The sequence below is a fragment of the Tigriopus californicus genome, chromosome 4 (genome assembly GCF_007210705.1).
Source record: "Tigriopus californicus strain San Diego chromosome 4, Tcal_SD_v2.1, whole genome shotgun sequence".
NCBI classification, from domain to species: domain Eukaryota; kingdom Metazoa; phylum Arthropoda; class Copepoda; order Harpacticoida; family Harpacticidae; genus Tigriopus; species Tigriopus californicus.
This window is the reverse complement of record NC_081443.1, coordinates 3,380,091-3,400,998: the sequence shown is the minus strand read 5'-3', so window position 1 is coordinate 3,400,998 and position 20,908 is coordinate 3,380,091. Positions and strand designations below refer to the sequence as shown.

The 20,908-nt window shown below is 42.0% G+C and overlaps 1 protein-coding gene across 22 annotated transcripts; it reads right to left on the bottom strand.

The window, feature by feature from the left end:
- Window positions 1-18: 18 nt before the first annotated feature.
- On the bottom strand, window positions 19-14,407 carry LOC131879719 (tropomyosin Mac r 1.0101). 22 transcript variants are annotated; one of them, XR_009373179.1, is made up of 10 exons: window positions 14,247-14,407; window positions 13,639-13,784; window positions 12,705-12,830; window positions 6,922-7,055; window positions 6,366-6,483; window positions 4,648-4,794; window positions 3,514-3,576; window positions 3,320-3,389; window positions 2,786-2,964; window positions 19-743 (listed from the first exon to the last, which is right to left on the bottom strand). XR_009373179.1 is itself a non-coding variant. In XM_059226110.1 (10 exons), exons 2-10 carry the CDS (start codon window positions 13,750-13,752, stop codon window positions 740-742), a joined length of 855 nt encoding a protein of 284 aa, XP_059082093.1. In that variant the 5' UTR covers window positions 13,753-13,784; window positions 14,247-14,405; the 3' UTR covers window positions 19-739. The 22 variants fall into 22 exon arrangements, 15 of the variants coding, with proteins under 15 accessions (XP_059082093.1, XP_059082083.1, XP_059082085.1 ...); XR_009373176.1 differs by lacking the exons at window positions 3,514-3,576; window positions 12,705-12,830 and adding exons at window positions 3,878-3,940; window positions 12,932-13,057 and having other exon boundaries at window positions 14,247-14,406; XR_009373178.1 differs by lacking the exon at window positions 12,705-12,830 and adding an exon at window positions 12,932-13,057 and having other exon boundaries at window positions 14,247-14,406.
- Window positions 14,408-20,908: the final 6,501 nt, after the last annotated feature.

Here is a 20,908-nt window from a genome sequence, read left to right as displayed (position 1 = left end):
AAACTTCATAAGACCCGCTTGGTTGATAAGGCTCTGTATTTGATATCTCACATTTTTGCACCGAGGTCATTAGCTGCTATAAATGGATTAGCATCTTACAATCTACGTCAAAGGTGGTATTTTCGTCAACGACTCCGGGGAGAGTCGGACGAATTCGAGACCCAGAGTCTGATTGGGGCTCAACTGACGAGATCGATAGGTTCACGTGGTAATGGCACATCGTTTAGGTGTAGTTGGTCCTCATGTTTTGAAGACGAACATAATCATGGGCATGGCATTGCATCAACAAGAATGAATCGTTATATCCTCATATTTCTATTAGATCAACACGCAAACCGAAACACCGCGACTGGACACAAAGAAATAATGGTAGATTCGTCGTTCGGGAACGAAAATTGAGTTGCTTTTTGGCTTGGTTCGCTACAAGGAGGGGAAAATTTCAAGAATTCAAATCTTTCCCGTCCTCTCTTTTGGATGACGTTGAAGTACTGAAACAGTAATTTTTGCTTTTGTAGTAGTAGTAACATCAGCAACAGGGCATGAATTGGAAGACAGAAGAAAATGGAATACAAAATACGGATTTTCTTCATAAAACCAGAGTTTTTGTTGGGGTGACGAAAGGCAATAAGGATGGGATGAGGTGAACGACGTTGACACATCTTAGTAGCCGGACATCTCGGCGAAGGTCTGGTCGAGCTCCTCGCTGATGGCCTTGAACTTCTCCTGTTCATGGCACAGCTCATCTGCAAATGAGGAGGGAAATAGGAGGGTCAATCAAGTTAGACATTCGAATACGCGACAAACGAGCGGCAGAAGCTTTTCTCTGGGTAGAGGAGGTCTCGAGTTTAGATATTAGATAATAATTACCTGGACGTGATGAGGTAAGAGAATGTGCAGCTCAGTCAGTGAGGTTCTGGACAATCTGGGGGATTATTTTTTCACTCTTCAATTTATTTTTCGCTTACACATATCAAACAGTATCATAATCTGTGCATGTCGAAGACCATGTCGGCTAATATAGAATAATAATATGATGATAATTATAGTGGTCGTGGAGCTGGCTAATATTATTTTATTATTATCATTAATTTTTAAGCAGAGATGGGAGAAGGGGAGGGGAAGATTAATCAAAAAAAAGCGAATGTCTTTTGCTTCTCAGCCACGCCTGCCTCCACAACATGAGCCACGCCCTTTCTCTTGACAAAGAAAAGGGAACGGGTAATAATGAATGGAAGTGGGATAAAGGTTCAACAAGGGACAAGGATTGTAGTTTTGTTGGTGGTGTGGGTGTGGCAGTGAGTGCTCTTTCAGTTGGCACACGATGTTGTTGTTCTCTAGTTGGTTGAGGGCGTTCCCTGGTGTTTTCTCCAGGAAATGGTGTGCCACAAGTATCGAGGGATAGTACATATAACTTGCAAATCATCAAGGTAAAGGAAGATCATGGAAGAAGAATTGAGGCTCTGTGTTTAAGACTTAAAAAAGGAACGATAGGTAAACAGACAGACGGACAGGCAGAGATTGAGAGAGAGATTGAGAGAGAGAGCACAACCCTCAGAGCCTCGGCTCGTTTTCGACTCAAGAAGCAGATAAGGGTTGTTGGGGGGTCTCTCATGGATTTCATTGATTAGAAGGTGTCGGGTGGTTGGTGTAGAAGTGGTAGTAGTAGATAGAATCGAATGGACTGGCTTTTTTTAGTATCCAGACATTTCAGCAAAGGTCTGATCAAGCTCATCAGAGATGGCCTTGAATTTCTCCTTTTCGTGGACCAGTTCATCTGAAAACGAAGAACAAAGAGACACATTGACATTTGCCGGTTTGAGGTTAGAAACTTGGTAGAGACCAGGAAGAGGAGCGACAGCAGGAGTAAAGGGAGGAGGAGGAGGAGGAGGAGGAGAGGAAGACGTCCATAAGAGGACCACCGGCAAATGGCAACCCAATCTGAGCCCAAGAGAGAAGCTGCATTCATAACCAATTCACGACCCAAATTTTATCCACCTGAGCTGCACATTTTTGTTTTAGTTTGTTTTCCCATGAATCGACCGACCATAAGGCCTTGCCGTCTTTCGAAGGACATGATCTGAGTATACGCATAATGCTCGCATTAGTCAGAAAAGAACACGATTAGAACATGAAACACATGTGCAGTTGTACAAGCACAGTTGGATGGTTTGTTTTGGGTAGGAGAATTTTGATGCAAGCTTTTTCTCAGCTCAGACTGTTTTGCCAGATGACAGTTTCCGTATTGCTCATGAGCCATTATACAAGGAAAGACAGAAGAAAGTAACACCAACACCAGGCAGCTTGTTGAAAGATTCGCAAAAATCGAAAACAAGAACTCGAAAATTCAGTTAAGAAATAGTGTGTTGGTGCAATTGTGGCACAAGCTGCTCAAGTGACGTGGGCAAAACAGAACGACCAGAGTGTCTCGGGCATTTCTAGGGTTAAAGGGTAACAAACACACGCAAAGTCACGCTACATATGTAAAAGTGAAACTTGAAACACATAGCCCAACCCAGATGCTGTCAGAAGTGTCATCTTAACCTTGGACAGGGTGATGGTCAAAAGGTTTACGGGACTAAAGACAGATGGACTGGTTAGAAACAGAGCCAGCCATTCATGTCAAAATCATGAATGCTCAAGTGATAATAGCGGAGGATTTATGGACCAATGCTTTCAAAGACAAGGAAGAGCAAGAGACAAACATCAGATGATTCCAAGTCATTACAAGTTGTGCGTATCCGAGATTAGCCCCCATTCATTGAAAATACTAGTTTAATGAACAAACCCATAAAAAAGTGTTTCAGGCTTCCAAGGTTAGTGTTAGGATGGTGCGTTTTGGTTGGTAGAGTAGTAGTAGTAGTGGTGTTGTTTTTGTGTTTTATTACATGTTTTGAATGTCGTGGAGGGTGGCTTCCATGTCCTCTTGAAGCATTTTATTGCGGTCCTGCTCAGAGCGGAGATCATCTGCAATTAAAAGGGTCACACACAACCATACAAAACACATGCCAGCAAATCAAACCTAACAATCAAAGCAAAGAAAAATACGGCAAGGTTTCAATGCTACCTAGGGATATCTAAATAAGGGGAGGAACTACTACAACTCGACCATGCAATCAAGAATCAAAGGATAATGATAGTAAAGCATTTAAATACGATTGAACAAGGCAAGGATAACAACAATCATCCAATGACTTTACCGTCTTTCATCGTTTAGAATTTCTGCGTAAGAGTACAAATATTGTTAGTTGGGGCAATTACTTTCTCTCGTCAAAAACTGTTATTGGATCAAAATCGGTTGCACCGGAAAACTGGATCTTACCCTCAAGTCGGTCAACCTCCTTCTGCAACTTCTGGACAGATCTTTCGGCAAATTCAGCGCGAGCCTCAGCCTGCAAGGATTATTCCATTTCAATCTCAGGAACATCACATTATAACCCTTCAAACGGTTAATCTCTCTTTTCAAAGATGAATCCAATTTTGCCATCGATAGTTCTTGACACGGGATTTACTCACCTCTTTGTGTTTGGCGGCCAAAATTCTCACTTGCTCAGAGTAGGTCTCCTCTTTTTGGGAAGCCTACAGGGTTGGGTTAGCGCGGAGGGGAAAATAATCACACACAACATTAGATTCAAGGCACAGAACAAAGTTAACACATTCTAGCAATTCATGATGAGTGGGGAATGCCAACAATCGTTCCTAAAAGATTCTTCTTGGCAACTGATGCAAGTAAAAAGTTTCAATTGAGCATCGTTCATGGTTACGAGTGAGGTAACAGTTGTTTTGAACACCAAAAAAATGACTCAAACAATGAGCACAAGAGTTAGTATAGGATGGATGAATCGGGAATAATGGGGTTGGGTTCACTCTGATCTCGAACCTGCTTCAGCTTAGTGGTCAGGGTCTTAATTTGCTCTTTGTACGATTCTTCCCTCTGGTTGGCCTGAGTGGGTTAAAAAATCGAGAATTTGAAACTTCTCGTCAGGGTTTATTTTCAATGGTGAGCAAATCAATGCTTGATAGTCTAGCTAGCTGAACTATCTGGCTTGTTGGTTGGCCAGTGGGAAAAGAAACTTGCATTTCGTTTTCCCCTGCCTCATTTACGGCGTTGTTTCACTTTTGTCTTCAAGACAATGCCACAAGCAATGGCAAAGAAGCTGTATAATAATTGCCATGCTGAAGTTGCACAGGGAATACGTTCCAAAACGTGAAACAATCCATCAGTTTACCACTGACGAACATGAAGGAGAAGAAGAGGATAATGGCAGCAAGGACAGGGTGGACTCACTGTCCTGTCATAATTGGAGACATTTCACTTTTGAATACGTCAACCGGCAAGAATCGGGCGGGGATGTCCCCGCAAGGGGAAGTTTTTACAAAACGAAATCAAGGTTCTGTGTGCCAATTACCAATTCCTTTTATAGGGAGAAAAACAATGTAAGAGATAAGCTCAATGTTAACGCAATGAGATGACCTGATGATCTTTTTAAAAAAACCACTGAAAGCAGGATTTCCCTTCTTGACTCTTTGGAACTTTCATCATTGACAAAAGCCTGGGCTTACACTGAATTTTTCCCTTGGTATTTGTGTACTCTTGATCTCCGGATTAAGCCGGGTAATTTGCATTTTACAGAAAGGATTCCTTATTACCTTCTCCTCGGACACCTCCAAAGACTTGAGGTTATTGCCGACAACTCGCAACTCCTCCTCGAGCTCCACGATCTTGGACTCGCCGGTCTCGGCACGTTCCTCAGCACGCTCCAAATCAGCCTCAACCATGGCCAATTTACGAGCAACCTAATGATGATCAACGACACAATTAGCAACACGTTTATCTGATTGAATCGTTAGGTAATTCAGTCAAGGTAAGTAAGTAGAATCAGCAAAGCGAGAGAAAGTTAGAAAAGAAGAAATGATGGAGGTGGGAAGACAACAAAAGAAAACGTCTGCATAACGTTTCCACAGGACAGGGAAACAAGTAAATAGGACGGGCACTAAGGGACAACCAATGACGAGGTCCTAGTCTAGTTTCAGGGGGGGTCTAAAGGGTTTCAACATCCAAGCTGAAGAGAGTGGGTGGTGTGCGAACCTCGTCGTATTTGCGGTCAGCCTCCTCAGCGAGGAATCTGGCTTCTTTGAGTTGGTTCTCCAAGGCTTCCATTCGCTCCTCATCGGACAAGCTGCGGTTCTCCAACACCTTGCGCATACTATAGTGACAGACATCCAAGAGAATAATGAGGACTCCCGTTAATCCCTTCAACGCGATGATAAGTTCGACTTTAATTATAAATGCCAATCTGCCACCCAATAATTTGGGACCTTCCAACACATTGTCAAGTTCCTTTCCGTGAATGAACAACAAAAACTAGTGAGCTGATGGTGGGTTAAGCGAAACGAAAAAGTAAATATGAATAAATCAAGTCAAACGGAAAGCAAAACACTAAAATAAATCCAAATTGTTTAGCGAGGCTTGGCGTGATAATTAAGCTTTGAATTAGCAACCATAAAGTTGGATGCGAATAACCTTTGAACAACCCCTCCCTAAAAGTACCCCTCATGCAATCAAAAATCACTCGCTGAATTCGAATTCGTGGCCTCTCTAAAAAGAGCCATTTGAACTACGCACACAATCACGCACTACATTCAAGGAAGATGGGAGTGAAGCCAGAAAAAAAACACGCTCACTGGATTCACACCAACAAGGACACAAATACAAACTCATTGAGGCATGATGGATTCGGAAATTCACCAGCTCGAGAATCGAGATGTCATAAAACCAGGGCGACGCCGGAATTTTGTCAAGTCACGTAAATTTTTCACAAGCCTTCTCTCCCGGGCCTTCGGCGTCAAACGCGCCTGGCTTACTGACTTGTTAAGAGAATCTTTAAATCGAACTCAACAGGGAGCGGGTTCGCAGGTAATTATTAAAAGCCGAAATTAACGGCCAGTGCCATGAAAAGTGAGCATTCAACTCCTTGAGTACTTTCTGCATAGCAAAATGTTGGTATTCACTGATTGGTTCCTCACTATCAAACAATGCCTTGTTAGCCCTACCGAAGGTTTGTAGCATATGAAAGAGTTGCTACTCTGGACAAGGGTGTGGGCGAATTTTTGGAATTAGGTCTGACGTATTCAACATAGCCCCGCCCTACAAGTTTCGTCCGAAAATAAATGAATACACAGACAAAGAATGAATGAAAATCAGAATTGACAGGACAGCAGAGGCGACAGAACCGCTTCGAGTTGCAATTCTGGAAGAATTTGACACGAGGAAAAAAGACCCAAACCATTGATAGAGTTAAAAAGATGAGCGAGAAATATAGGCAAGTGTGTTTGGGCCATTTCGGCCATTTTGGGCCAAGAGTTACCTCTTCGTATTTCTTGTCTGCTTCCTCTGCAATTTGCTTGGCCTGAGCCAATTGAGTTTCCAATAGAGCGGATTTATCATCTTCCATGTTAGCTTTATTTTCAAGGGCCTTACGTATCCTGGATGAATGGACGAGTAAATCAAAATAAGTTGGTGACTCGGTGGTTGGTTTTTGGCGAAAAACATAAGTAACACATGTCAGAAAAACAACAACAAATTAGTACAAAGAATCAAACTTGTTCGAGGGTTAACGGGATGAATGAGCGATAAATAAAACGGGGGGAAACGTAAAAAGGAACTTGGCTTTGGCTATCCGCGAATTTGATATTGCCTCTAGACATGGCATTTGCATTAATAATTATGTGATTCTGACAAGGATGACTTTTTCGAGGTCGTGTACATCTTGCCAAGAACTGAGCTAGACAATATTTGGTTGAGCGGGTTAGCAAAAATAGAGTATCTTTGTGGCTTTGCCATCTGTCAACCAAATCTTCTGCTAATCCAGTTCTACGCAAGATGTTCAAACCAGTAGAGTGTCGGGTCATCATTGATCTTACCGTTCAGATTCGTCGGCGGCATGGGAGGCCTCAGCGAGCTTTTGGGTGGCGGTAGCGAGACGTTCTTCAGAGCGTTCCAAGTCCTCTTCAAGGAGCTGGATGCGTCTGTTCAAGGCAGCGACCTCACCCTCGGCCTGAAATATAGGTTGGGGGTATCAGAATAAGTCGTCAAAATATTGTTTTGGAACATGAGTTGTTACATCCAATCTTCTTCAGCAGGTGTTATATAACGTACGCGCTTCTTTATGGTTTATGCGCTAAAAAATCAAGTCACGCTGCAGTGATTAGTAAAATTGCATTAGTGCCATTTTGATGGCCTTGATCAGCTTTCAAATGGAAAACGGATTTTGCACACACACACACACACACACATCGAACATCATGGTCGATCAAGGAAAGAAGGGGAAAGATGATGAGAGGAAATAGCACGCAGATTTCATATGTCATCTCGTCTTGGAGAGACAAATTCTATCCATCATTGTGAAGTAGAGTTCCCACCAACCGAATTACAACATTTCGAAGAGATGTGCGAATGGTTGATAGCGAGCATGAGGAGGAACGCCAAGAAATCATCATCGGTTCATTATCTAGGAGGATACGTAGGAGTATCAATTTTCAAGTCGTTCTTATAAAGTGGAATATAGCACATCGATATTATGTAGCAGATTTGGACTTCTAACTTTGGGGACTACACCTCATAAAAAAAAGATATTTGAGTCTCGATCGTCATCTTTCTGCTTCATCCTCTGGTTGATCATCGCTTGTTGTGGCCAGGCAAGTCTTACACATGCCTAGGACATGAGAACAAAAAAGTTTCGGGCTCCTCTAATGGGCCGAGGGACTGTTGAAGACGCAAGCCAGCTCCTTCTCAGCAGCCATCAGGGCTTGGGCCCCGATAAGCAACGGGACTTTTCGAGGCAACAAGGAAGCCAACGGCGTTTGTTGCCTTGTCGTATGGCGATCATCCTCCTTCTCTTCATCATCAGCCTCATCATCATCAAGCTCATGGGTGACCCTGAGCTAACCCGAATCGGCGACACAAATCCCTTCACCAATTCTCAGGCATGAATCTGGCAGTTCAAACTGATTCGTCTGACTCCAAGGGCCCACAGGTACAAACACAACAAGAGAGAGAACGAGAGACAGAGAGAGAGTGTTCAGTACGGCCCTTAGGTGAATGTTGCAGAGGTAGGGGCCGAGGTGGTATCAGCGCTAGAGGAGCTACCCAGGGCCAGGTTAAGTCGTGTTCGACGATGTAGTAGTCATTGGCGACGACTTCAACGAAAACGGCGACGACGCCGACCTGTGGATGCCATACAGCATGGGTCTTTTTTACTCTTTTAACCGGAGGAAGACGAAGGAAGCTCTGGTACTGGCCTCGGAATGCAGGGAGAGGGAAGAACTTTATGCCATGACAAAATTCCTCATGATGACTCAACCGACATCCAAGGCCTCCAGCCGATCTTCTCGAACCTCTTGGGAGATCATCTTAGCCCGAGGTAGTTGAGGATTTCAGGTTTTCCTCCGATGATGATGATGGGCCCTTGACATACTTATTCAATCAAAAAATCAGAGATTGACGCCGAAGAAGGTGGTAATCCGACACTCCTGGCCTCGTCAATTCGCTTGGGCCAAAATCAGAGACAGACTTCTCAAGCTGATCTAGCATGTTTTTTTCCAGGCCAAAAGGCAATCTCTCAGCCCAGCCTTCCACGGGATATGACTTTAGATAACGCTTCTTCGGTCTGCTTAGTGGAGTATTTCGTTGGGCCCTACTCGCTGTCAAAGACCCCACATCCTAGGCCATTATTCAACTAGTATTGGTCGTCTCCCTAAACCCGAGCCCCTCCACCCTTTCTCTAGTGCCTTGAGGCGCCGGACTCACTTCTTCCCGACGTTGGACTTCAAATTGGAGCTTTCGCTGCATGTCTTCCGAGTCCTCCTTGTACTTTTCCATCTCCTCTTTGGTCTGCCTCATCTTTTTCTTGAGCACATCCAAGATGTTGGAGCCTTGAACCGCCGTCATCTTGTCGGAGGGAGGGAGGGTGGGGTGTTTGGGGGATTTCACTGGAACACTGGGAACAAACTCGTCGAGGAATCAACCACGACAACCAGGATGGCGAATGGATCGAGTGAGTGAGTTGAGTACAGTAGCAATCAGTATTGCGACCACGACGACTACACTAGTGAGAAGTGGGATCAAGCCGAGAACTCAGAGGAGAAGAGGAATAAGTCACTTGAACAGCGGCTCACTCGCAACTGCTCACTCCAAAAATCAGCTACAACCAACGACAGCCCCAACAATGAGACGCGGGCAGGCCTCGTCTGGGCTCCGCTCTGCCCCTTTCCCCTTCTCAGATCCATCGGAGTCACATTCATACACACGCACAGTCAGTCAGCGAGTCGGTATCTCCGTATCTGGCCTGACGAGCCTCAGAACGAACAAGTAAGAGTAGGATCCGGCCCGCCGCTCATAGCCGAGTCTTCATGAGGAGGCAGGTCCAATGGATTGGCTTCCTCCGCAACCCGTTTTGGGGCCAAGTTCCCCCCCCTCCTCTAAACCGCCGACCAAGACGGACAACCTGCCCAAGTCACTCCTTTTTCAGGGTTGAACTTTAAGCCAAACCCCCATAAATGGTTGACATCAAAGCTATCACACAAGCCCTGATTATACAGTACGGTGGCGCCTAAAACATTTGATTTTATGTTAAAAATCAAAGTTTAAAACGGTAGTTGCCAAAAATAGGGTTGATAAGTTGAAATAGTTTAGAGTGCTGGCTTAAAACCTGTCCCTATTGAAGGCATGCATGTTGTTCCGGGTCGGGTCAAATTCGGGGGCGGCGCGAGCCCAGCGAAAAGGTACACTCTTACTAGGCGGTTCGGGGAGGCGGATTCCCCCCAGGCTCTGAATTAAAAATGTTGTAAAACTTGAGGCACTCTATGACTAAGAGAGAAGCAATGGCCGATGATGAAGTCTTTGAAAGGGGTAATTTGATTGAACAGGTGTTCATCAGAGCTAATTTTGATATTTGGCGCCCTGTTCCCGGATGAGAGTAAGGTGTCATCTAACAATGATAAAGGTTTCGAGGTTTGAAGTATCCTTACTGTACTTTTGAAGAGAAAGCGCTTCGAAGGGGGGGTAATGTTTTCTCTTGCCAAAACGGCCGCAGTATGAAAATGGGCGAGGTCAATTTGGCGAAATCTCAAGTTGGCGGGAAATTATGAAGTGCTGAGAATTGGCTAATGTTTGAACACCCTCAATTCAAGATTGTTGGGTACGTTTCAAGATCATGTTAGGTCGTCTGGCTTGGTAACGCTTCGTGTGGTTGCAATGCAACGCCCACGTTATGTCGCTCGAGAAAGAATTTTATGAAGATATTTATCAACACAAACATATTTGGTACGGTCCATTTCAGGGTTAGGAAAAGACAAATCATGCTGTTGTGAATATCTTATGATGACCTCAATCATTCAGGATTCAGGAGTAAAGCATGCGTCGTTCCGAGCTCAAATTATGGGGCATCAGTCTCGTAATGAATGGATTATCAACACATTCTGCGGTTGGGTGAACAATCGTTCTACTGGTTTGTTTCATTGAGCTTTGTGGGAGCCAAAGTACGTTGTCCATTGGATTTTAGAAGAGGACACTCCCTTTCTTTTGTAAGCGCTTTTCAGAATGCAGAATTAAAGGCCTCGAGTGTACCTCAAAAAATGTTAAGCAATTAAGATGAGCCTGCCAAACCAAAGTTGAAGAGTGTCCATCAGTTGTTACATATAAGCGCTATCGCAATGGATCTATCATGACAGCTGTTCGTGGGCATTAATATATTAATGTGAATGACTAGATTAATGTATGACTTCTCAGCTTAAAGAGTATCGGATGTATCACAACAGGTTTGGTTGAATTATGTTGCAATGAATATTGCAATGAATATTGCAATACGAGGTGCATTCACATTGTAGTGCAAAAATGCTTGTTGCTACAACAAACATTGACAGGGGTTCAGCTTCAGGTATAAGGCGGGTTGGCACTTAATCAAGGACTAATGACAGGTTTGTCATCCGTTTCGACTTTTGCCGATGACCAAGATGTGCTTCATTTAATTTGGATTTGATTTCGCGAACAATGAGTAATGAAGGGAGCTTTTTCTTGGTGATGCTCATGTCAGAAAATTTCCTCATGCAAAAACATTTCTAGTCACATTTTAGAGTTACAATGACTCAATCAAGGCATCAGGTGTCTCCTGGGAAGTTGGGAACACAGTTTAGGTTGGATAAGTAAGTGAGTAGCTTCTTCACTTAATGATTTGCTCACAGATCACGTTTGCAATATCTTTAAACCTGAATATATTACAGGATGATAATCAAATAATTTCGATACTGTATTTTTTAGAGAGCAATAGTATTGTCCACAAATTTTCAATTATTTTCATTCCCCCCAAAAACAGTTATGTAAAAATGTAAGTTTCATTCGATTCCATTTTTTCTGCTCTCGAAAAAGTAAATAACATTTGCTTTTAACTTGCGACACCTCACCCCACCTTAGAGATAGTCTTCGATAATTATTGCCTGAATTTCGCCTCCAAGACTTCTGTCGAGACGTCCTGTCAATTTTGGTCGGATTTGGTTTCAATGTGGGATAGCATCGTTTATAACAAAATGTTCTTCCCGTTTAGATGACAAATTCTATGAAAACCTGGACATATTAGCAAGTCTGTTTAATGCTAAGTATTTCTTTTCAACGGATTTTAAGAGTATAATTAATTTCAATTCCAATCAGTACGTATGGAGGCAACACAATTTTTTGTATTTAAATATCTTTTTAAAAGAGGAGTATCATCGATCCTTTTGGACCTACATCACAAAAGGTCTAGCCCCAAAAATGACTTGCTTTATACGTAGGTAGAGCGCTATGAAGTCATAAACCTCATTCAGCCACCACTTTTCAACAATGACTGGATGAGTCATCCCGAAACTGGATTGGGCCAGCTATACCAAAACTGTCTCAGGACAGATTTTCGGAGTCCGAACTTGAACTTGAGGGGTGCGAAATGTAAATGAACTTGCGGGGGTATAAAAAAAAACTCGTTTTGACTGCTTGCTGGATTGCTATTTCATCCTTCGTGCCGAAGAACTTGAACTTGAATACCAGACAGCGAGCGACGGCATTGCCTTGGCACCCTTTTTCCCCCATGCCAACAATGCCCCGTGCCTTCCATTTTGAGCTGGCTCATGAATTTGGTTCTTCATCGATGAGTCATTCAATCTTTGAATCAAACTAATTGATCCTGAACTTTGGCACTCGCCAATGTCCACTTCACGTATGCCTTTGCAGAATCACAATCACAAAAGCCTTCAGCCAAGATTGGGCCCTGGACTGGTAAGTAGTCAAAGATTTGCAACTTGCATTGTCAAAGATATATCAATGTTAAATGTCGGGTCTTATCTCTGTCGTTCAAGTAAAAACAAGGAAGTTGAAAGTGGTCGTGCTGAACATATTTTTATCAGTCTTAGAACTTCTTAAACTTGAACATGCACACACAGACTGCTAAGAAGTCTCTCACAACTTGGTTTTTCAAAAAAAAAACAAACAAGCGGAGAGAGATTCTAGGCCTTAAATGCTGGTAGTTAATTAAGTATTAAATTCATTGTGACCAATGCAACTCGAGCTAACAAGGCCTGGAAATAAACTGTTATCGAAAGCCCGCTCTCAAAAGCGCTCATGCACTCAGTCAATCACATACAGTAGATGAAAAAAGAAGCAGGCAGGAACTGTCACATACGTTCTGCAGAGCCTTTTCCTTCTCCTCGAGGTTGTGTGTGGCCGTTTCGAGGTTGGTTTGAGTTTGAACCAACTCGTTCTCGAGCTGTTGCATCTTTTTCTCAAGAGCTTCCACCTCCTCTTTGGCCTTCATGTCCCGGTTGAAGGTGTCAAGAGGATAGGAGCGACGGACAAGGGAAAAGAGAGAAAAAAGACCGGAATTAGTCGGGTCTGGCTTGGGTAACTCACGTTTTGAAGGGCCTTCTCCTTCTCTTCAAGGCGCTGATTGGCGTTCATGAGCTTCTCTTGGGTCTGATCGAGGTCGTTCTCGAGTTGCTGCATCTTCTTTTGCAACTCACGGACTTCCTCCTCAGCCTGGAACACAGCTTGCCATATTTATACTTCATCTTATAGGGCTCCAAGTGAATTAATGGTTTTTTTTTCACTCTTTATCCTTTTTCTTTGATTAAAATTCCCCTCAAAATCTGTGTTTCAAAATTATCCTCCTTGAGAAGAGAGAAATAGGTTTTGATTTTGGAGTTGATTTTCACGTTGAATTTAACATGGACTTATTCTTATTGCTTATCTTGAGTTTTGTCAAGGATGTTGAGATAAGTAAGGTTAATCCCTCGAATTTCAATCCTCTTAGATTGAAAGCCCCTTGTTCAAATGCGTTATTTGGAGAACGCGACAAAAAAATATTATCTGGCCTTTTGTTTCAGACTTATTAAGGGCAGCATTTTCTCTAGATAATCGAAAAGCTAAAGCTCGATTATTCATGCGTCTAATTGAATTTTTTCCCTCCTCAGGAAACGTGCAACGTGTGTCACGATAAAAGAGAGTTCAAAGATTTTTAGGGCTAAAACAGGAGCGCCACATTTGGAGCTCCATTTTTGGAGCCCTTTCGCAATGGCCATGAAGTACTTGTAGGGTAAGACATAAGTTGCTTATCTCACCCGCTCCGCCCTCAAGTTGGCATCCTTGGCTTGCTGTTCGCAGGCATCAGCCCGGTCCATAGCATTGTCCTTCTCAAGCTTCATAGCCTGCATCTTCTTCTTGATGGCGTCCATGATGTCTGTTTATGATATTGTGTTGCGAAGTACTGAAAGAGGTTCAAAAGTTTGTTTAACTAGTGCGAGACTCGGCGATTCATCGCCTTGGCCGTACAGCAGGCGAAGTACTGAAAGAGGTTCAAAAGTTTGTTTAACTAGTGCGAGACTCGGCGATTCATCGGTATTTCTTTGGGCTTTGATGACTTTTACCACGCCCTTTTGAATTCAAGATGAGCAAGTGAACGCCAATGAATGGAAGATAGCTTTTGGGAACATGATCATTGCGTACAATGAGACAAGAGTCTACCTAGCCTATTCAGTAATACTCATAGGCTTTTTAGATTTATTTTGATGATTAAGATAGACACGAAGTGCAAAGAAATGATTTCACCCAAAGAGAATATTTCACTTTTTCTTGCACCAGAAACCAGTCTGATGCGTTGTAGTTGCAAATAGCACATACAATCACGGCTGGACGTTTCCACCAACACTTTACTTTAATTCGTTCTTACCTTCAAAAGTGTAAAGAAATGCTAAAGTTGCAAGAATGAGTCTCCTCGTCAGTGAGTGTTCACTGGAATCGTACAGAGGCTGGACTGTCTTGAAATCTGTTGGAAGCGAGTCAAGAAAAGTTTTCGGAAATTCCTCATTCTATTTCTTGTAGAAAGTAAGGCACACGTCTCAGGGATTGGAAGCGGGATGGGGAGCGGGAGCAACAAGGCCAATCGCGCCCACGAGGGCGACCGAAAAATGGAAAGCAATGCTACTTTGCCTGTGAATTGAGTTAAAAATAGGTGAAGCCTAGACCCACCTTTGCCTACTAGTAGGCGACTAAACTGTTTTGAGAGCATCCATTCCAGATCCTCGAATCAAGCACGTCCTCGAGTTGGGGAGGCTTTAAGAAATCCTCGGCAAGGTCTTCTTTTCCATTTGAGCGGGCACACCTTCAAAGTATAGCGTACCTTTTGTCCCAGAACAAGAGCGTTCCATATTATCCAAGCTATCAGCCGACATGACATTCAAAAGGGAGACAATGTGAGGTCCAAAACACATAGGATTCGCCCTTTTCTCTCATCAATTCATGTCTTGGGGTGTTGCATTATAAAACCAATATGCGAATCAGGAGAATTTTGGGACCGAATCTTGGCAGTGTTGCTCAAAATCGGAGCAGTGCAGGGTACCTGTGTAACCTACTGTACTTAGTGGATCGCTCTAGCACTGACTTTTGCTGTGCGAGTACAGTGCGTACAAGCCATAGATGCATACGTACATAGTACATAGTGCCGTACGTATGGAGACCGAGCTGTTCAGCTTGTGTGTGCCCAATAAGAAGATGTCAGATCGGGCATGGGGATTGGGGAGGGAAGGATCGTTTGAAAGAGCAACGGGACAAAAAAATCGACTTTGTCCGTGGATGAATCATCCATCCAACCTTGGGAAGGGACGACCAAAGTAGTTGTCAGTAAAGTGTCTATTATGTATGGGTATTGTTAAAACATGCATGCATACCATCCATGATGCTGATGGCTGACATTTGAGACTAAACGTCGAGCATCAAGCCACTAACAAGAGGTGAGCGAGCATGATGATATTTCGATTTGGTTCAGAGCCCAGCACAAATACTCCAAACGCTGACCTTGCTTTCCCATTAGCCAAAATCGCGAAGCATTTGATCCCAATAACATGAACCCACTTCGAACGTGGTGTGCCTTTGTTCCACAACGACTCCGAGACAAAAGGTTCCAACGTGCAAAACAGGCTCATTCAGAGGCTAAAAGGATTTACTACACAATTACGTTCTCTTGAAGGATCATTATCTAGTTCTTACCATTTGATATCAACTGTAATCTTATGATGTTATGGATGTTATTCAATGAGCTCAAGTTGTCGTACACAAATTAAGCACAAGTGTATGTCCTTTCATCTTTGGGTCGGGTCTGGAGGAAAAAAAGCATTTGGAATGGCAATATAGTCAATGGCGCCAAAAAGCTTGTCTGAGCTTTGCATTCACAACCAGAATCCACGGAGTTCACGAAATGCCAAACAAACCATAATACATGGAGGATGGCTGCTTGAAGCGCGGGACTCAAGTTGCTTCAATCCCAAGTCTTATCTCTTAGGGTGATCAATTCAATTCTACATTGCCACTGATCACGATTTGGTTATATACCGTTGAATTCCCTCATCTATCTAGTTCCAAATTCAGACTATTTGGAAATAAAAGAAGAGGCATTAGACGGAGGATGTTAAACTGAGCAGTGCCAGGACCTTGCTAAGCCTTATGTTTCCCTCCTTGCCTTGCTCAAGTGGAATGGATCATAATCGAACAACAACCTCCAGAAAAAATTCTGGTAATGAGGACAACAAACCAGGGGCCCTTATTACATGGCTCAATTTTAAGGTTGAGCAGTTTCTCATTCCTTGGGAGAAAGCCAAAAAAAGAACGGGTCGTATTGCCTCACATGATTTGAAAAAGGTGACTAAGATTCTCCCTGAAAAATAGACGGCAACAGTTAGCCCAATCTTCATTGGGGACTTCCTGGTTGTTCTTTGCCTCGATGTTGAGAAGAACTAATTGCGTCAGGGTGGCGCCAAGGGCCCATCGTACGGATGCGTCTACACCGCCTTCTTAGTGAGTAAGTAAGTAGGTAGGTAGGTATGAGTCTATGGGAGGATAGACGGGTGTCAGAAGCAAAAGTTGACGCATTCCTTGCGTCGTCGGTATCTACATGTGAGCCACGAGGAAACCTAAAAGAGTGGCTGAGCAATGACCCAAAGACCATTCATATGCGTTGTACTTACTATCACGGTGTTTTGCTTTTGGAATACTGTCGTTGCCGCTTTTTGCCTTGACTATACCCGATCTTGCAATGGGAGAAGGAAACATCATAATCTTTATTAAGATTGAAACAGCTTGATTTCTCAGAATATGCAAACTATGAACAGTACTTACTAAATGGTTACACTTGCAAAACAGCATTGAAGAATTAACCATGGAGTTCAATCAAACAAGAGAACGCATTCAAATCTAACAATTTGCTTCATGTTCTATTGCTTGGTTTTAATCAACCTTTGATGAACGGCATTCAAGATGTTTGATAGAAAAAAGAACATTTCATGCAGAACGACGAACGTCAAATTTTTCAAATGATTGGCATTGTGCATTCCATCGATGTTCTTGTTTCCATTGGTTTAGTTTTCCCCAAACGAGAATCACCTATGTGTGCCTGAATAAGGTGAGAGGGCAAAAACCCCTCAAAAACCATCATATCTCGAAGATTGTCTCTTAATATTCGAAAAGATGCCGACATCTTACAAAAGCACGTTTGATGCATTCACAATTCAATTTGATACACATAATGTTTACTTACAATCCTATGAATTGATATCGAAAACTTGCTAATGGCCAAAGAAGCGAGTCAAATGAATTGATCTTAAAACAATAACTAGTCTCAAATACCCCATCTTTTTAAAATGACTTCAGAACTCTGCGAGACTTAAAAATACAACAAGGGGTGGATTAGAATTCATTCTTACGTATCCACAACAAAGGAACTAGTGTGCAGGTCACAGGGCCTGAGGACAAACTGGAGAGAAGCAAGAATAGTCCGTGACCTTGAACACTTGAAACAGAAACAAAAGCTTGTACTAAAGGAGCATTGCGCTTCAAACATGTCATATTAAGATCCTGGATACTTAATTTAAGTCTTTAGTGCATTCAAATTTAGGCGATTGGGAAGACCGTCATGTACAGTACTGTTCTGTTCTGGTTCTTCGATCGAATGGTTTATAGCCTCGGTTAAGAAACTGACTTTTATAAGTTTCCATAAAAGGCTCTTGCGGTTCTTTTCATTGGACGGAGGTAGCGTGAATAAATATATTATCAATTCCTCTGGGAAACATGTCAAATCATCCTAGGGTAACATCCTCAACGCTTCTGGCATTCAAAAAAGAATAAAGCACGGATTTTTGTGTTATTTGCTTGACAACGCATCAAAACTTTTGAGATCATAATTTCCCATCAGATTGTATTACGAAAATGTGCGTTTTCGGCTTAGTACTTAAATAGTTTAAAAATTGTGCTTTTCTTATGCTTGCTTTTATCTTATGTCAAGAACTAGTTAAGCAGCAAAATAGTCTGTATCTACTCCTTAAAAACGGAAAAAAATACATATTGAAGCAAACTTGTTTACTAAATATCTTTATCAAAAGCCAAGAAGGAAGTGCTTAATAATTAGTAATTCAATGTTCACGTCTATGAAAGGCTATCATCCTGTAAATCCGGTGAAATTAAACCCCAGAGAAACTTGATTTTTTTAAATTATTTTTTGCCATTTCTTATCAACCTTGGAATAGCTTGAGACTATCTATTACATCTCATAAGCATTATATTTGGCTTTGCACAAACAAAATAAAGGTTTAAATGCGAGAGTCCTGAACCCAGTTTTTTTAAGAGAATGAATGAAAATTAGATGGAGAAAAGATCGAACTATATAACATGAGCTGAGTCTTTGCTCGAATTAATGTTGTTGAATTTTGTTAAATAGACATTCTGAGATTGGGATCCAAGGCAAGGTTCTCAATTGGATAACAAGCTTCATTCAGGATAGGAAGCAAATTGTCGGAAGCAAAAGGTCGAGGGATCCCTTAGTGACATACATGATGTCAAGTCAGGTGTTCCCAGGACTCCATCATAAGGCCCCTCCTTTTTATAATATTCGTTGCCCTGCTTCAAAAGCTTAGTATTATTGCCAGTCTCTCTTCTTATTTCTGACCATACACAGTTAGTTTCTGGTAGGAATGGCCAAGATTCCACTAGCCTGACGAAGGACCTACAAAAAATCTACTCTTGGGTTACGAAGAGTAATATGGCCCTGAACGGAATGAAATTGCCCGCTCAATGACCTTCGGGTCAACTCCTTTGAATACTCCACTCGTAGATAATGGCGGTAAAGATATTGAGCTGGTCTCACTTATGAAAGATTTTAGGTGCAGCCCTCCAAATAATGGAAAGCTCGATGAGCATATCCAATTGAAGGTGGGTAACTCTTTTAAATGTGTGGTTGGATATATCGCACGTTTAAGTCCAGAGATAGCATCAAGATCCTAACTCTGTACAAGTTGATTGTCCAGCCACATCTTTAATATGTTTCAACCATTTAGGCTCCAATGAGTTCAGCAGGTTTCCCACAGGTCGAACAAGTCCAAAGATGTTTCACTAGGAACATCACAGGATTGAGAGAGGTGTCATATTGGGAGAGACTAGAAAAGTGGACTGTACAGTGTTCAGAGAAGGTACGAAAGGTATTTGATACTGTACGTCTTCAAAAGTACGCGTATCCATGAGATTTGTCCCAACCAGGATTTATGGTCAATTCTAGTGACTGTAGAGGCTTAATGTGTGTATTGAGAGCACCTTCAAGTCCTCGAGAATCCAGGCTAGTTCGAACAATGATGTCCACTTCTCTTCTTTCTCGGGCTCCTTCATTGTTTAATTTGCTTCCCTCTAATATTCGTAAGGAATACGTAGGCCTTGTTAATCCGGTTGCATCTTTCAAGTCAAACTTGGACAAATTTTTAGATAGCATTCCAGATCAACCCTACATTCAAGGACTAGCTCGGTCTGCCACCATAAATTCGTTGGTAGACCAAATATCATATAAAGATTGAAAGGTAATAAATAGACGAATTATACCCTTCCATTTTAATAGTACTGGGGATTACATTCCCTGTAGTGGTTAGAAAAGCCACTGAAAAAACAACCCCTCCACCCCCAAAAAAATTATAATGATCCTTCGCTTCAAAAAACTGAACCCAGTTTTTTAAAGCCAAGGAGTGAATCTAAGATCAAGAAAACATCCAACTTCTGTGGTATAGTACGACCTTTTCTCGATCTAAGATAAACTCTTGAGCTGTAAAAAGCTGGGCTCTGGGCTCTTGACGACGCTTGAAGATCTTCACTGTTGTTTGTCCTCACCTAAACGAGGCAGAGGGCGCTGTTCAGAGCGCTGCAAAGTTCTTTTAAGCTCTTCTTAAATAAATTGGACATTCTAGTAGGAAGAAAACATTTGACTTTTGCGCCATGGAGCATGATACCTTAATTTGATTCTGCGATCAATTTTTCATGGCACGCAATGGTCTTGGAGAGAGTTGTCAATGTTTATCAAATACCCAATGATGCCGATTTCAACATATATGTCGATAAATCTCGATGAGTAAAACAATATGGAAGTATTTACTTGTGTCTGTAGCAAAAAAAAACAAAACATATGTAGTCTCACTTGAAACTAAGGTACTGCCAACAATGAAATCAATGTGATTCGTTAGAGCAACGGAAAACGTGACGATATCAAGACAATAAATGTTTATGTAATGTCTGACAGAGATAAGAGGGCTAAAATTTTCTGGACATCCGAATCCTTTCAAATGATAAAAGGTGCTGCCGTTTAGGCTAGGTATAGTCTTTGCAATTTTGTAATGCTATGTTCAATTTAAACAAATGTTGGTATTGAATGTTGGAGAATAAAAGTTTAACAAATTGGTTATTGCTGATCAATTGCTGAGACACATTTAGATTCACATCAAATTGATTATTTAAGGTTCCCACCATGCCTAACATACAAAATAAAAACCAAACGAAATGTGCAAAGGTTTGCAAATTTGATTCAAGTGATGTGCTTGTCTAAAGAAATACAAAGATATGTAATACACATAGACTCAGCCTTAATTTTTCCCTTTTTAGTTCAGTGTTATCATTTCTTCTCAAACGAAGGCTCATGGCGAAAACTGCATTTTTATCCGCAAATTAAGGCCATATTAGAAAAACTCTTCCCTCTCAAATGGTCATATGTGAAATGACTTGATATTGCATTATTTCATGTATTAATCCCTCTCGTTTCATTAAAGGTGAAATTAAAAGACTGGATTAAGAGGACTAGAATAAAGTCCGAGGGATAAAGAGGGGTTTGGATCGCAAATATTTAAGGATACGTTTTTGAACACGCTTCGCTAACAAGATTTCGTGTACCACATTAGAGATCTTACATTCAACACCCTGACGAATTTCCAATCTACTTTGACGACAAGTTCTTTGACAAAGCAGGTTCCGAAGCTCTTCAAAATTCCGAGCTTCCAGTTTCTTGGTCTACAAGAAGGATTATCTCAAAAAGTCCCC

Coding starts and splice junctions, on each gene's coding strand:
- LOC131879719 (XM_059226106.1), bottom strand. CDS start 13,752: ATGGACGCCATCAAGAAGAAGATGCAGGCTATGAAGCTTGAGAAGGAC. Junction 3,390..3,877: donor TGACCACTAAGCTGAAGCAG/GTTCGAGATCAG, acceptor TAATCCTTGCAG/GCTGAGGCTCGCGCTGAATT. Junction 1,775..3,319: donor GGAGGTTGACCGACTTGAGG/GTAAGATCCAGT, acceptor CTTCGTTTTCAG/ATGAACTGGTCCACGAAAAG.